The 17,479-nt window shown below is 37.0% G+C and overlaps 1 protein-coding gene across 3 annotated transcripts in view; it reads left to right on the top strand.

Moving 5' to 3' along the window:
* MSANTD2 (Myb/SANT DNA binding domain containing 2) overlaps nucleotides 1-17,479 on the top strand; it is a 41,851-nt gene that overhangs the window by 19,236 nt on the left and 5,136 nt on the right. The window contains exons 2-4 of one of the 3 annotated variants that reach the window (XM_021712226.1): nucleotides 10,697-10,786; nucleotides 14,532-14,787; nucleotides 16,942-17,002. In XM_021712226.1, the coding sequence (XP_021567901.1) occupies nucleotides 14,712-14,787; nucleotides 16,942-17,002 (137 nt within the window). In that variant the 5' untranslated portion in view covers nucleotides 10,697-10,786; nucleotides 14,532-14,711. The remainder of the gene's footprint in view (nucleotides 1-10,696; nucleotides 10,787-14,531; nucleotides 14,788-16,941; nucleotides 17,003-17,479) is intronic. The other 2 variants (XM_008057835.2, XM_021712225.1) reach the window with 2 other exon arrangements.

The raw sequence follows: 17,479 nt of genomic DNA on the forward strand, positions 1-17,479 counted from the left end.
TCTTGCCAAGTTGCCCAGGCTGGTCTTGAACCCTCAGGCTCAGGCAATCCACTCACCTCAGCCTCCCAAAATGCTGGGATTATAGGCTGAGCCACCCAGCCCCGCCGTGTTAGATCTTAACCTATGAGACAACTCATTATCTATTACTCTACTGACTTACACAGAGGATTCTTGACTGCAGTCATCAAAGATCATCACAGTACCTCATAGCTTAAATTTTCAGGTGATTTCAAAGAACCCAATGAAATGCAACTAAAACATTAAATTAGGACAGTCCTGTCTGTGTTGCCTTTAGGATGTACTCTCTACACTCTGGAATTCTGATCTGCTCCTCAGCCTTCAGAAGTGATTAACCTGCCTTTTTTTTCTGTTCCTTTTTCATAACATGGCCAGAAAGTAACTAAAATTCACATCTAAGACTCTGAATGTTAATTGTCATATAGACACTCTGAAGTATACTATTGGTAGGCTAAGGTAAAGTAGCAGTTTTTCTCCCTGCGGAAAGTTATATCTGTAATACTAAATAAATGAAACGAAATGAAACGAGGGGGGAAAGTTTTCTGAGTTTCAAAAACAACAGACCAGTACCATAAGGAGCTTTAGATTTTTAAACAATTGATTGTTAGAATTGCAATGATCATTCGATACTCTTTAATTCTGTTTCTGTTGTGGAGTACCACCACTGTGTTCTGCCTACTGTTTACCATTACAGAAACTTCATTCAGTGTTTAAAGTGAATGCTTCATGGATTTGTTCCTCATATGCATATGGTATAAATTATCTGGAGTTTGTAATCAATACTGAATCTCCCCCTCCCCACAATTGTCCTAAATAATTGAAAGATGTCTGCATATTAAAAAAGGCATGTATTTAATTCTGTATGGTTTACACCTATTTGTAGTTGAGAAGAATCCTTGAGAGCCAGTGAAAATACTTTTTTTCTTGACATTAATCAAGTGAGTGTTATCTTTGCACTTACTAGAATGTGTTGTTACTCCTTAGTAAAATACAAACCTGTGTTTATTCTCAGGCATTTTAGAAACAACAGCCATCATTTTATTTTTTATATGTGTGTTCCTGGCTATATTCATAAGTTACATATTTTGAGCTACCAAATATTACTTCATTCATTATAAATTGATAAAATAGTGGAAGTTGTTTACTTAGATTTGTTTTCTGGTTGCATTTCCTCAGCCTATGTACGATTACTTTGTTGTAATATCCTTTGAAACTTACCATACTGTTTCTCTACAATCTTCAGATTACTTCATTTATTTGAATAAACCAATTATGTTTGTGATTGATATAATAAACTGGAATAAAAGTTCCTATCTACCAAAAACTGCTTTTATTATTATTTTAATTTGCAAGTATTTTTCTCTAAAGGGAAAAACTGATTTATGATTTAGAAAGAATACGATAGGTCAAAAAGTACTTCGGCATTATATTTGGTATCTCAACTGCCTATATACAGTCTTAAGGAATTTTCATTCATTCATTCATTCATTCAACAACAATTTATTGAGCCCCTTCTACATTCAGGACATTGGTTTAGCTGCTGGGAAATACATCAGTGAACAAAACTGATGAAAACCTGTCTGTAAATCTTTACATTTTAGTAGAAAACAATATGATATTTAAACTACATAATTCAAAGCAATTTCCATAGTTAGGAAAAATATCACAACTATGATATTCTCTGATAACCTTATTGGCCTTAGAAAGTTTGAGCTCTGTACCTCTCATTATGCATAAGTAATAGAAATTAATTTGCCTTTGCTTTATTAAGAATGATTTACATGATTTTATATTATTCCTTTACATTCTATAAATCCAGTTGTCGTTGAGGTTTGTACCACCAGGCAGCACAATGCTACATTCTTATTATTCATTCAGTCATTAGTTAATGAGTACCTGCTAGTGAATGCAGGGTCCTAAAGGTACAGCCTTAAGCAAAACCAGGTAATGTCCCTGCTCTTTTGTACAAATTAGGATACATGGTTAAAAGTTGAGCTTTGCAGCCAAGCTCGGTGGCTCAGCCTGTAATCCCGTGCCTTTGGGAGGCTGAGGTGAGTGGATTGCCTGAGCCCGCGGGTGCGAGACCTCATCTCTACAATAAATCAAAAAATCAGCTGGGCATTGTAGCGCATGCCTGTAATTCCAGCTACTTGGAAGGCTGAGGCGGAAGGATCGCCGGACCCCAGCAGGTCGAGGCTGCGGTGGCCGGGAGCAACCACTGCACTCCAGTCTGGGTGACAGAGTGAGACTCCAACTCGAAAAAAAAAAAAAAGCTGAGCTTTGAGAAATTGAGTTGTGCCAAATTTAGAACAGTATAAAGTAATTAGTTTTTTCTTTGTAAAAGTGATATAACCACACAAAATTAAAAGTCAAGGAAAAAATGTTATTTTCGTCACTATAGCATAACTATATATCCATGAAGTGTTTTATTTTTCAAGAAGTAGTAGTTGTAAATCTGATTTTAATTCCAGTAAATTTCAATGCACCAACAAAAGGAATAAAAACTCTACATGCTTTTTTGTTCTGTCAAACTACAAGAAGATAGATGGGTCATTCATGTTACTCCTTATATCTATTCCATCTGAGTTTTGCTAACTTCTGCTTCTGGTAAACAGGTTGGATACTCGAGTGAGGCCTCATCATCACTCTGGACGGGTATTTAGGATCCTTTTCCCCCCTTTAGTTTGTATGTCAGTGTATTAGTCACCATATTCTTGCCAAAGGCTATAGATCTTTGAGAATGATTAGCTAACTGGTTTTTATGTATTAAAAAAGAACTAAGCACAAAAGGTAAAGAAGCTGTGATGATATAGCCAGATGCTTCTAAAACTTGAATAGTGTGTGGGCAAAAACATTTATGTACAAACTTACATCTAAGTATAAGCTCCTTTTATCTATAGAGCTCACATGTCAAACAAACAGTTTCTGAAATACTTTTTTTAAGTACTAATAAAACAAAAATTTAAAAAGTCGGGTTAGTATTCCTTTAATATTTTGGATAATGTGGTTTAGCTGTAACTTACTTTTCCCAACATGACTCTGATATCGATTACTGTGGTAAGGTTCTTTAGAATATATTATTCATATCTACATTGTACCCTGTGATAGAACACTTTGCTGCTACTACTTTTCCCTTCTTGAACACCATTCATAAGGGCCCCTTAGTCTCCATATGGTGTGACTGTATCATTTTTGTAATAATTATAATGATGGCTGATATTTAATGGATGCTAGCATTTAAACAGAAACTTTTAAATGCTCTACTTCTGTTTTCTCATTTCGTGTTCACAATAAATCTATGATGGGTACTGTTACTAGTCCCATCTTACAGATGGAGAAATTAAATCACAGATTAATTTGTCTAATGTCACAAAGCTCGCAGGTGGTGGCACTAGACTAAGCAGTCTTACTCTGGAACACATGCTTTCTTTAACCACTTGGTTATATTGCTTTCTTATGAATCATAAGCTCCCCTGAATTAAATGTTGACAATTGAAGTAATGTTTCTGGCAACAGTGTGATCATAAACAGTCAAACGCTGTACCAAAATTATTGTAACACCTAGATGGGGCCAGTTGCAGTGGCTCACACCTGTAATGCCAGTACGTGGGGGAAGCTGGGGCAGGAGGGCTGCTTGAGCCCAGAAGTCTGAGATAAGTCTGGGCAACATAGTGAGACCTTGTTTCTACCAAAAAAAAGAAAAGAAAAATCAGAAAATTAGATGGACGTGGTGGCACGTGCCTGTAGTCCCAGCTACTCAGGAGGCTGAGGTGGGAGGGTGGCCTGAGCAGAGGTCAAGTCTGTGGTGAGCTGTGATCCTGCCACTACACTGCTGCCTGGGTAACAGAGTGATACTCTGACACACACAAACACCCAGATGGATATCATTATGCTTATACATGTTTCTTGTCATTTAAATGAAAACCGTTTTAAAAATTCTTTCAGATAATTCATGGTTTCATAAGACTATAAACAAAAGGAGAAACATTGGTTTGGAAGTCCTAAGGCAGAATTTTAAAAAAGTGTTGAAACATAAGTAAGCCCTTATTGTAGAAGTTTCATTCATTTGTTCAAGACTCTATATATTAATACATGATGGTATTTACTGGTCTACCAGCTCCTTTTAAAAGAAGTAAGTTTAAATTATAGGAGGATAAACATTTATAAAGCAAAATTACTCTTTGACAGTAAAAGCAAGTAAGGATGAGGCTACCAAAGGTGGGCATGGAACATTTATTTCCTATGGCTGCCATCGTTTGCCTCATGTGTACATAGTCGGCATACTTCTTGAAAATAGATAGGGATTAAGTGGACTGTTTTGTAATGTAAAATATGCAAAAGAAAAGGTATCAGCATATTCAGAAAGCTAAAAATAGAATCAGGAAATATGAAATCAGAATGCAAGCCTCATAGCTGCTTGGGGTGCTGGGGTGGGAGGATGACACATATATATATGAGAAAAATAAAGAGAATGCAGGGTGTATAGCAGTAACCCAGGTAAATATGATTACTTGAGCTATTAAGTTTTAAAATGAGCTATAAGCGTTCCAGCAGATCTGGCAAAAAGGCAAATACAGTGACTTTCTGTAGTTTTCAGTGACTTCCTGAAGAGAAGCATGCTAGGTGTCCTAGTTTTGAAACCAAAGATTACATTAAAGACACGGCAATACTGAGCTTGAATACACTCTTACCTTTCTTAGTTTTCTTATTTGTAAAATAGGGATGCACCATGTGACTCTCTGTATATATGTGACGCACTGCCCGATTCCCTCTTCCAGAAATGCGACACTTGTTCCCCTAGCTGTTTGGAGCACTGACTGCTGATGGCTCCTGGTTGAATTCCTCCTAAGAATTTCCCTTTGTCTAAGGGAACTCTCTTACCCAAGGTGAGGCTGCCTCTCTGGGGGCAACCTGAATCCAGTGACTGACCAGACAGTGCTGACATACAGAGGTCCAATCTCCTTGCTTCGATTCAGTACCAATCTGAACGATACCCCTGTTCCATACCTCAGTTTAGGATCAGCTAGGATCAGCAGAGCCCACTGTTGCAACTATGTCTTCCTTTAACTTCTCTCTCTGCCCAACCTTGCTTCTCAGTCCCTTAAGTGTGGTTCCCGAGAACCTTCTCCAGTGGATCTCCTGTGCACAGTCTCCGCAGAGTTTGTTTCCTGGGACACTCTCTTTTAACATTATTATAAGAAGTAGGACTGATAATGAAAATTGCTTAGCTCAAATCTCAGCACACAGTAGACACTTAGGAAATTGTGGCTATAGCTTACCTTCGTTACATGGCACATTGAGAGCCACATAAGAAAAATTGTAGCCAGGTGTGGTGGCTCACGCGTGTAATCCCAGCAGTTTGGGAGGCTGAGGCAAGAGGATTGCCTGAGTTCAGAAGTTTGAGACCAGCCTGTGCATCTTGACGAGACCTCATCCCTACAATAAATCAAAAAATTAGCCAGGCATGGTGGTGCGTGCCTGTAGTTCCAGCTACTTGGAAGGCTGAGGTGGAAGAATTGCCGGAGCCCAGCAGGTCGAGGCTGCAGTGGCCGTGAATGTACTACTGCACTCCAGCCTGGGCGACAAACTGACACTCCGACTCAAAAAAAAAAAAAAGCGTTGATTTTGTAGAAGGTACAGAAATAATTTTTCATAAGGCTACTTTTAGCAGTCTTCATAAATTTACAAATGAAATATAAAAATCCTACAAAATGATTTTTAAAAGTAACATTGTGACTGCCTGAATGTCTTTTTAATAGCTTCCTCTATAAGTTCAGACTGTCCAAGGATGGCTGGTTACAATAAACTTAAAAATGCTTATTTTCAGGTTTTTCATAGAATGGGTATGTGTCAGAATATGGAGTGTTCTTTTCATGCATTTAGAATCTGTAGTTTACACTGTGTAAATGAAAAAGAAATGTTGTAATATTTACATTTTCACAGTTAAATAAATTATGATTTAATTTTGTACCCAGATGTTTTGATGAAAGATTTCTAATTATCTTAGTTTTTAGATGATTTTATCTGAATATCCGGATTCTGTTTTTCATTACCAAATGTGTAAAATTTACCAATGGAAAACTTCTCTACTATAGGTTATCTTTGCATTACAGACGGTAGTTTTTAGTAAGAAATAACGATAAAACTGAACCACATGGTCAACATATGAAAGGAATAAAGTGGCCTACTATTCCAGGGGAAAACCTGCTTTGGACAACTTCCCTTCTAAACATTGGTCACACAAATGGAAGGTACCTTTGTATTTGGGAAGCAATACAATGTTTTAATGATGAAGCTGAGTGAGGATTTTTGGTTGAGTGTGTGGCAGGGGCAGGGGTAGGAGGTTCTTAATTTTTAGACATGTTTGTTTGTGGAACAAACACATTGGGAGGGCATCTGGGAGGACTTTAAAGATGAATGGTTCTCCTCTGCTATGCCAGAAATATTTTAGATAATTTTCTTGAACATATTTTTTTAGATATCACATACTAATAAATGTTAACAACTTTTAAAATGTATCTGAATATCACTTTGAGGTGGTGCTCTCAAGGTGTGAGATACTGAGGAAAACATTCAGAGGTGCTGACATAGCAACTTCAGAGGTGATATAGAAGGTCAAATGAAGATAACCTCTGATCCGAGTCACTTATTTACCAGCAACTGATTTTTTCCCCTTTCAGGTGAGGAGGAAGTTCTAGACAAACCTGCTTGTCTTCAGTGACTATAGCTGTCTATTGCTGCTTATATCTGAGACAAGTAGTTCAGTATACCCTAACTTTTTGACTGTCTTGTTCTAAATAAAGAGGCACTTGAGAAATTCATGTCTAGGAGGATTCTCATGTCCCAAGGAAGCCCTTGTACATGAACATGCATACTAGGGATGGCTTTTATAGAGTATTGCTAACAGGAGATAATTGTATGAGTGTTCATGTTAAGTACACATGGCTAGGGTTAAAAGCTTCATGATTACATGGACTTAGTTCCTTGATCTATGGAAGATGTTTGTTTTTGACAATTAGTATTGTCCTCTTTGAGGGTTTTTTCCTTAGCAATTTGAATGGGTAAGACCCTCAGCTGCTAGCCTGAAGGAGCATGGAAAACTTAGGACTTGATGTTTATTGAGAATTAAAATTTCCTGAATTATATATTCTATGCAAGAATCACTCCTCATGAAGACAGAACTGACCAGTTATAAACACAAAGTGAGTGAGTTGTTGATAGTCAGGTTCAGCATGAAGTGTAAAGCTGATAGGATTCAATCCTGAGCAGTTCCCACAAAGACTGCGGCTGCAGTGAGGTAAGCCCTCTTGTTTGTGGTGGTCATTCTTCTATTTGACCCAATTAAAATCAGGAAACAATGGAATCTTTTCCCCTTTCTATCTTTGACAGAACTACCTTATATTCTTGAATATTTTACTGTTTAGTTTGTAAGGCAAAAAATTTGGACAGGGCTGCAGAGCTCCCTTTAGTAGGGCATGCCCCTAAAGGAACAACAAGAATGGTAGATACTTTAAGTATAGCCTTGCCAGCTGCAGTTAGTTCTCCTCTCTTATAAAGAAATTATTCTACTTTGAAAATTATAGCTGTATCTGTTTTATATATTTTTCTCCTTTTCAAAAGTTTTCAAGAGCCCTACCACCAAGATTTAAATATAAACTATTTTAGTTAAGCAGTACATTTTTTGATTTTCTTTGTTAAGAAAAATTTAATCCTCTTGCAAGTGATTTACTACTTTAAAATTAGTTTAATTTATAGTAAATAATATTGATAATTCTTATGTGATAGGCACTGTTCTAGGCATAGGGGAGTGGACATAAGATAGGTAAAACCCCTACCTTATGGAGCTTACAATATAATGCCATAGCTTTCTTAGGAAACATTAAAATTTGATGAGTGGCATTTTGGTAATTTTCATATGCCATATCTCTTTTAAAGGAATGCTTATTTGTTTTTTGGCCTTGGTTCCTCATTTAAATGAACATGATGATCTTTAAGATTCTTTTCCATTCAAAACTTCTATAATATTTCAGAAACTAGAGCCTAGTTTGCAATTGGAGACTTGGTCAGCTCCAACCACCCCTAGTGTATCAATATATTATGGAAAGTTTTATACAGAGAAATTTGGCAAGGACAATGATATGGACAGGTGATGAAGAATACCCAGTGCTGCAGGGAAGTCAAATGAGGGCAGGACAAAGTTATTAAGAAGACATTGATGATAATCATAGGAACAGTTTTAGTAATTGATTGGACTAATCCCATTGGAGTCACACTAATCAATCCCCTTTCAATCCCCTTTCAGTTATTAGTCTTTTTTTTTTTTTTTGAGTAGGAGTCTCACTCTTGCTCAGGCTGGAGGGTAGTGGCACACGCATGTATACCGCATCCTCAACCTGCTGGGTTCAGGTGATCCTTCCACCTCAGCCTTCCAAGGGCTGGAGCTATAGGCGTGCGCTACCACACCTGGCTAATTTTTTTATTTATTGTAGAGATGAGGTCTTGCCAATTTGCCCAGGCTGTTCTTGAACCCCTGGGCTCAAGGCAGTCCTAGTGTGCTAAGATTACAGGTGTGAGCCACTGCGTCTGGCTCATTAGGCATTGTTAAAACTGGAAGATGGTGACGGCTTAGCCATGGAGACGAAAAAGGTAGTCAAGATTTACTTTCCTATACTTGTTTTAGAATAGATGAATTTCCCTGTTTTGTTACCTTAGGTAATTTATCTAGCACCTTATATTGATAACACAATCAGATAATGAATGATCAAGTACTGTGTGATACAGTTGTAACTGATAATCAGCTTAATGAATGGATCTTTTAATGTGGCTTAAATTGTCACTTCAGAAAAAGATATCTTGCAGATGGAAAAAAGTGCCATATTTTTGTGAAGAGTAAAGCAATATCCTGTATGCTTTTATTGACAGAAATTACTTCCTTCAAGAAACAGGAGAATTTAGCTAATAAAGAAAATATTAATGCTGTTTTATCTAAGTGCACGGGATACTGAACAAGCTGGTAATTGTACTTAAACTGGTTGTCTTAGTCTTGAAAATCTCTCGTAAAGCTTAAGGCACAAATTAAGTCTGCCTTATTTTAGGATTTCAGACTAATACATATTATTTTATGGAGGAGAAAACTATATAATATAAAGCAGAGTTTTTAAATTTGAAGTTCTTTTGTAGGCTCTTGAGTGAGTCCATGTGTCCTTTTGCGATTATATGGGACAGCTTGTGTATGTGTGCATTTTTCTGGGGAGTGGATCCACCATCCAGAAAGGTTAAGAACCTCTACCCCAGAAAGGAAAAGGAAAAGCAAAAGATTTAAGAATAAAAATATTTTTTTTACTTGCCAGAGCTTGCTCTATGGCACTAAGTGTGAAAAAAGTTTGCTACATTTTCTTTTTGGTTTTATTTTGGTGGATTTTTTGTCTGGTTTTTAAGGTTTTACATTATTGGCAAGTCAGTTTGTCAGATATTCATTAACAGAATACCTAAGAAAAAAGGTAGTAAAAGTTCTGCTGACCCCAGATGGACATTGCCTTAGGTGACTTCTTAATTATTAGTTACAGCTCTGTGTCAAAAGATATGACTAGGAATGTATACTACATTCTTAATATCCTCTTACTGTGGGCAGAAATGTGTTTTTTTACTTATATATGCTATTTAAGATATTTCTTTCTTACTTTTATGCTCACAGTAACAAAATATAACTAATTAAAGAAATTTTGAGTTTTTCTTAAAGATATTAAAATAAATTTGGTGTTATTTTGTTGCCTCAATGAACTAAGAGTAACTAGTTGTAAGTTACAATAGCAGTAGCTTTAATTTAAAGGAGTAAGAAAGATTTGTTTGTTGCTTCAAAATACACATCTGCTTTAGTCTGAGATATTGTTTTTAACAATTTTATAAGTCACTGGTGGTTTACTCCCAGTGTAATTTGCCCATCTCTTGTGGAGCATATGTGACTTTTAAGGCTTTGTTTTCAAATAAGTGTAGTCTTTATGTAATCATTTGGGTGAAAGGAATCTCAAATTTATCATGTTTAGTTGGCAATGCATTAAGATAACTATGTAATTCATTTCTATTATGGCCATTTTGACAACTACATTTGAAAATCTGTTTCACTGCTTGTTTTTTTCTTATAACATTGTTTCCTGCTGTTATAACTAAGCTGTCCTCCCTGCAGGTTGACTTTATTTTTCATCTGACGTCTTAGACTGATCAAGACAATGTTTTCTAAACACATTTATATAGCTGTTATGCCTTATTTCTATTCCTCCTCATTATATGCTTTGTTCCACTTATGGTTAGTTAGCTAGAGCAGTGGTTTTGTCATAGTGATTATTTATGATTGTATGAAATGGGGCAAATTTTGAGAAAATTATTGAGCCAGTACTGGAATTGGTTGGCATATGTCCTTAAGAATCATTTAGTTTGCTTCCTACTTTGCCATCCCAGGGAAGAATTTAATTCTTCCTACTTCCTAAAAGTCAAAGGAGGGATTGGAGGACACTGAAGCAAAAGAAACCATAATCTCAAAAGTATCTAACCCAAATGTAGTTTAGATAATGTCAGGAAGGGCTTTGATGAAACCACTGACCCTGCTTATAGATCTTATTTTCCAAGCCTTTCATTATTTTATTTGCCCTTTTCTGAACTCTACAATTTCCCTCTCTTGTAGCTGGTTCGATGCCCAGAACTGAATGCTGTGCTCCAGCTGTGGCCTCACCGGTGCTGAATAGAGAGGAAGAGCCACCTTCATAGCTTACATGTGATTCCTCTGCTTATACAACCCAATACTGGATTTACTTACTTTGGCAAGATAGCTGCATTGTGCACTGTATTTAATGTTACGTGTACTGTAACCCTGGGTCTTTCTCTGCATTGCTGCCGTTAAACCCCCAATCCTGCCCATCTAAAATTCCTGCCTTTGTTTACCTGCCCTCCTCCTGCATAGACTCCCCATACATTCATCCACAATGAATGTCATCTTTTTATTCTCTCATTTCCTTTTACTCTAATCTTAAACTTTGGCAAAACTTTTACCCTGTCCTATAAATTGTCAGTTGTCAGCCATCTTATTTTTCTCCCTGCTTTGGTAATGGGTTGTCTTTCGAGTCTTTTCTCTGGTTCTTTTCCTTTTGTAGTCATTAAGTACTTGGCATGGTGGACTTAGTAAGCGTTCACCTGGCATTTCTTCCAAATCAAATACCCATGAACTCCTCTGGTTTGACCACCTGATCCAGTTGTTACCTATACTTTAGTTCTCTATCCAAATTTTCTTCACTTCTCCTGATCTCTATCTCTATGGTTTCGTTTAAGATACAGTATTGTTTCATAGCTCTTCCTCCGGGGAAGAGACAAGAGCATAACGTTGACTTACCAGGAAAATTTCTGACAGGAAAATTATTTTTAATTGTGAATAGAATCGTTTTTAATTATTTTAAGCAAATTTCACCCCCCCCCAGGAATTTATCCCCTGAGATCTTCGTTTTTAGAAAACTATTAGAGCCTAAGTTACTACAAAATTCTAAGATGACTGAAGTAAAGAAAGAAGGAAGGGAAGCAAGATTTTTTGTGCTGAATAGGACCTGGTTCTTCAAGAAAGCCAAATGGAAGTTCTTGTCGGATTTGGTAGCTGTCTGAAATGGAAGGTAGACTTCGCTTTTCCAAGATTCTGTAACTGTATTGTAATCTCAGATCTAGAGTAGGTTTTTGAGTTGGTTTATTTAGGACTATTGGCACAGACACACAGTCTTTTAATTCTGTGCTATGGTTAATCATTTAGTGTGGCATGTGTTACCTTTTGATTTATTATGGACGATAAGAATTGGCAGGTCTCCACAGGTCCTTTTTATCCATCTTCAAATTCTCTCAAGTTTAACTAGATACTAGTGTTTCTAACAGTAGCTGTCAAGCTAATGCTTGAGTTCTTTTTTTTCCCCCTAAGTTGATGCATCCTATTTAAACAGGGTTTCCTTGGATCTGTGGTCTTTATGGAACCCAGAAGTCTTATGTGTATTTATATCTTGAGAGAGTTATTTTTGTATTATTTTAATACACCAAATTTCTATCTTATGGATTTATAAGTTACCAAACATCTTTCTTTCAGGCACCTGAGAGCTGATGTATCAGCATATTGTACTCTAAAAGTGTATTATAAAAGTACACTACAAAATAAGAGGTGGCAAGATCTGTTAGCCTCTTTTGATGAAATGTAAAATATATCATGTGACGATTCTTCCATATCTATAACCATTAGATATTGCTAGTTTCCTTATTCACAATTACATAAGTCAAGTGAAATTTTAAGCTCAATCTGGTGGTTTCAAAGAGAGTAAGAGTCTATTCTGTGGTTTCCTGCCATGTACATTGTCAAAGATTGGTGACGTTGCTTAGACCTGTCACTTCCTGATAAGTGTGGCACCTTGCCTCAAAGGAACATTAGTTTTATTCCTTGACTTCTGAAATCACCCTCAGTGACAGAGCCAACTGGACTCTTTTGTGTGCTGAATGCTTTTCTCTAGGCAGCTAGTAAGTAATGTGCAGTGGCATGGTTTCCTTCTCCATTTATGGCCTTGGAAGGGTGAAAGTACGGTTGGGACTCTCCATTTATGGTCCTTGGAAAGTTGAAAAGTGTGGTTGGGGTGTTCTTGGAGGCAGAAACTAGACATTGTGAGATAAAAATAAATTGGCAGGGGATGTTTGCAATTCAAATTCCAATCCCTGCATGGAGGGCAGAGGGCACTGGGAAAGGAGGAGTATGTAGAAAGTCAAATGAGATCTACTGTAGACATTTGTCTCCTTCCATTGGAAGGTTTGCCCCGACACACATTTCCCAAATTCATATTTCTGGTTAATTCTAGAAAGTTTGTCTTATGTAATTGTGACTATCTTTAACAAAGAGAAAGAAGCAACACTTTTAAAAAGTGTATTATCAGAAACCTCAGTTCTCTAAGATGTCATTTGAGGCTCCAGAAGAGAACTCAAGAAAGGGAGAATGAGACAAGTGCTTGTTCAGGGAGTCTGTTGGCTGGCGTTAGGGTGGGAGACTCTCATCACTGCTCTGTTGATATGTGAGGAGGATCATCATGTGTTATGCTTTTATTATTTCTTTTACTCATCTGTATTTCTGGCCTCGAGGAACAGATTTAAAAAGTATTTGACAGAGTGTCTTGTGGATTGTCAACTGTGATTTAAAGATACTGAACTTTAATGGAGACTAGACAGAGTAAGAGTTGTTTTAGTTTGTTGAGAACAGTTAACATATTGGCTTATGGCAAATAATCTCTCATTTAGGAAAAATTGATGGTCTGGAAATGCCTATAAATTAAGTCTAAGGTGAACTGGTTTTGCACAGTTGAGTTAGAAAGTATTTGGGAGTCACCAGGAAAAAGGGGTCTTATCTTAAGAAAATTCTCAGAGTGAAACTCACTAAAATAGAGGAGAGATTAGAAGGAACAAAGGGAGGCAGAGATAGAATAGAGACTGAAGGCAACTACACTAAATTTGAAAGCTGGGACTAAGTCCTTGATTTATCTTTTGAAATACCATCTAAGATGAGATAAGATGTACCATTAAACTCAGGAAACTGGGCTAACAATCGGAAATATGTGTTAGAAATAAAGACCATGAAAAAAATTGAAGGGTTGTACGAAATAAAATTACCCAGGTCTTATCTGTGGACTTGCATAATGATATTTGTTTGTTGTGTGCTACATGGCAGAAAAAGAAGTGAAATAACACCCCTCTCCCCTGGCCCCCACCAAAAAAGGATTACTGGCCTCATTTGTTGGTTTGTTTAGCTGGCAGTTTGAGTTGGTAGAATAGACTGGTAAATTGTCTAGTTCTAGATGTAGGTATTTGTGTACTGTTTCTTCACAATTGATGTTAGAGACTGGGAATTTGTAGCATTATTGATTTGACCTCTGTTTTAAATTTTAGCAACTTCCACAAAGACTGTGTTAGTAAGGAATACAGACTATGTAAGTAATATGTTTTACGAGCTAATTTGTTTAGGCAATTGTTTTTACCCTGTATTCCTTCTTAAAAGAGTAAGGAAGGTATTCTTTGCTTTGGGAAATTCTTCTTTCTGTCCTCCCTTCCCTCACTTTTTCCAAATTCTGGGCACAATAGCAGCTCTCTCTCTTCTGTGGCAGGTGTGCATCCTATTGGCTGGCTGGTATTTCTTGTTTTTCCCCTCCCCCTTATTCTTTTTAAATGGGGGTGGGGGTATAAAAATATGTGTATGGGGTATATGCAATAATGTTGTAATGTTTCTTGTTGTTTAATGGATAATTAATTGCAAAATAATTGTTTGAATTATAACATGTTTGAGTAAATGCTAAATTAGTATTTTTTTTCTAATATAATAATGAATTTGAAATCTAGCATTCCTGTAACAATGTGTCTATGTTTGTCTGTCTGTGTCTGTCTAATAGTAATTAATATCTGTGGTCCGTGCCTGGAAGAGGAAGTACAGCTTTAAAGGAATAACAAAAGACTTTGTGTCTTAGACCCTTCGCAGGTGTTACAGTCGGGTGAAAGAACATGGTGTTGGGAAAAGAAAGAGCAGTTACACATTTGAACAGTTGGAACAGGTGTTTGGTCAGGGAGGATGGGATGCTCAGCCCTGCCAGCCTGTACTTATTAACAGTAGTGGCTTGTACCAGGAGCTGGAGTCAGATGGCAGCACTATGGAGGACTATTCACAGGAGGACTGGGGAAACCACAGTCAGGATCTCCACGGCTATCCAACAGATCAGGAATTGGGTAAGAAAGCCTATCTATTATACTCATATTTGCGTGTAATTATGTACTTTTTCATATGTGTACTGGTACTTAACTATATGTAAATATTGTCTGGTACCATTCCAACCTAGTGGTCAGCACCGGAATATAGTCCTTCTATTTGGGGCAATAGGGATATCCTTGGTTTAACCTTAAAATGCCAGGTAGTGCTTGGTGTTAGTCATTTGGTGCTTTGGATAACACCAAAATTCCTAAAGACACAGACGATTTCCTAATTCTGAGCTATACAAAGAAGCTCAGTGACAGGTAGCATTCTGTACAATTCTAAGTATCCTGTGCCCTCTAGTTCTGAAATGACTGTTACGGATGTAATTATCTTTTCCTTCTTTTATCCCAAATACTTTTTCTTTTCTGTTTATGATTTGGAAAAGGTCTTCTCCCAGATTTCAGTCTGAACAAAAAAATTAGGGGAGGTCTCCATTTACCTTGAAAAGAGCTGATATTTGAACTGTATCCATGATCATACTCCTTCAGACTTCTTAAGGGGATTCCATCCCACAGTACCTTGAATGAATTATACACAGTCAAAGATATTAAAAATGGAAAATAAGCCAGGTGCGGTGGCTCACGCCTGTAATTCCAGCACTTTGGGAGGTGGAGGCGAGTGGATTGCCTGAGTCCAGGGGTTCGAGACCAGCCTAGGCAACTTGGTGACATCTCGTCTCTATAATAAAGCAAAAAATTAGCCAGACATGGTGGCGCACACCTGTGGTTCCAGCTACTTGGAAAACTGAGGCAGAAGGATCACCTGAGCCCAGCAGGTCATGATGCTGCGGTGGTCATGAGCATGCCACTGCACTCCAGCCTGGGCATCAGAGTGAGACTCTGACTGAAAAAATAAATAAATTTATATATATATATATGGAAAATAATAAAACTCATGGCCATCCAATCTAAACTTGTATGACTAAGTATATGTATAGTTTTTTTTGTTTCTTTTTACATTAAACATTCCAATTTTTATTTTTATAATTTGAAAGTACTAATTAAGTTTCTGCTGCAGCCATTGTATATTGTATATTAACAGCAAGTTGTGTAATGAGTGCTCACTTATAAGTAAATGTTCTTTCTCCTCAGTAAAGTACTCAGGCAACCTCAAGGAAGTCTGAGTAGGATTGGCAGTATAAATGGGCTACCCTAGCTTATGATAAAAGTCCATGGGCACTGTTTTTTACAAAATTCCTGATGATAGAGAAATGTTGATTCAAAAGAGAAGGGATTACATGCTAATATATTTTTTAATGCATGCTGTTTAAAAATATCTCTCAAAAGCCTGGGCAACATAGTGAGACTCCATCTGTAGGAAAAAAAGAAAATTAACCAACTTACTTGGAGGTACATGCTTGGAGCACTGACTACTCTGGGAGCTGAGATGGGAGAATGGCTTGAGCTCAGGAGTTCGAGACCGGCCTGGGCAACAAAGCAAGACCCTCATCTCTACCAAAATAAAATAAAATAAAATTAAAAAATATATATAAATACAAGCACACACACACACATATCAAATATTGGAAGAGAGAGAGAGAAGAAAGAGACCATAAAACTGTAAGTCTAACAGTATGTAAGAGAGGGCCTTAAAGATTAGAAGAATAAAAAGGGGATATGCTAAGTGATCACTACTACGTAATTGTAAGACAGTAATAATGTCTAAAATATTTTTGCATTCCATAACATTGGTTTTGTCATAGAGAATTAAGTCTCTTAAACCTTTGAGGAAAAAAATAACATGCAGAATATGTTGATCCTGATACTGGGAGGATAATTGCTCTGTAAAACCTACATAGAAAATCTAAATAGAAAAGAATTATTTTCATTCTTGTTCTTTTAAAATCATGTTTGCAGTGAAATTAAGCTTTAAGCTCCTAGCTAGAAATACACTGGTGACCTTGAAGAATTTTATACTTGTAGAGCTGGTTTCTGATCTTGCATATAAAAGTATGCATCTCGTTATATAAGGGTTATATTTATAAATCTGGCATTGGACAGTGTTTGACATTAGAATGAAGGCCTGACCTTGGAAAGTATGGAATGAGCAGTCAACATATCTACTTATCTACATACATATGAGCCATCACTTGGGAAAATATAACTTGTTTCAAAATCTTTGCTTTTCAGATGAAATACCTGTCACAAAGAGAACATTAAAAATAAAACAAGAGTCTTCTGAAGAAGCACAGTAAGTAGATTCTTCATCTATCCATAGAGTGTATCTACCTAAATTTAATGATCAGGGAGGATCAGAAAGTAGGTAGACACACTGTGGAAGTTACAGTCACCACCAAGGAAGTTTTTCATTCATTCTTTCTCTTCTTACTTTAAGTTTTCCAGTGGTTATCTAAAATGTGGAGAATTTTGTATACAATAAAAAGAAATCAAAGTGTTACATGAAAATAAGCGTGTTTATGTTGTTTGTGTGTGGATGTGGATGTCTGGATGTTTAAATAAGGTACAAGCCGGGCTTGGTGGCTCAGCCTGTAATTCGGCGTTTTGGGAGGCTGAGGTGAGTGGATTGCCTGACCTTGCGGGTTCGAGACCTGCCTGGGCAACTTGGCGAGATCTCATCTCTACAATAAATTTTTAAAAAATCAGTCGGGCATGGTAGCGCGCGCCTGTAATTCCAGCTACTCGGAAGGCTGAGGCGGAAGGATTGCCG

Source organism: Carlito syrichta, unplaced genomic scaffold (assembly GCF_000164805.1).
Source record: "Carlito syrichta isolate Samal-C Ts95f unplaced genomic scaffold, Tarsius_syrichta-2.0.1 Scaffold303139, whole genome shotgun sequence".
In the NCBI taxonomy this organism is placed as follows: Eukaryota; Metazoa; Chordata; class Mammalia; order Primates; family Tarsiidae; genus Carlito; species Carlito syrichta.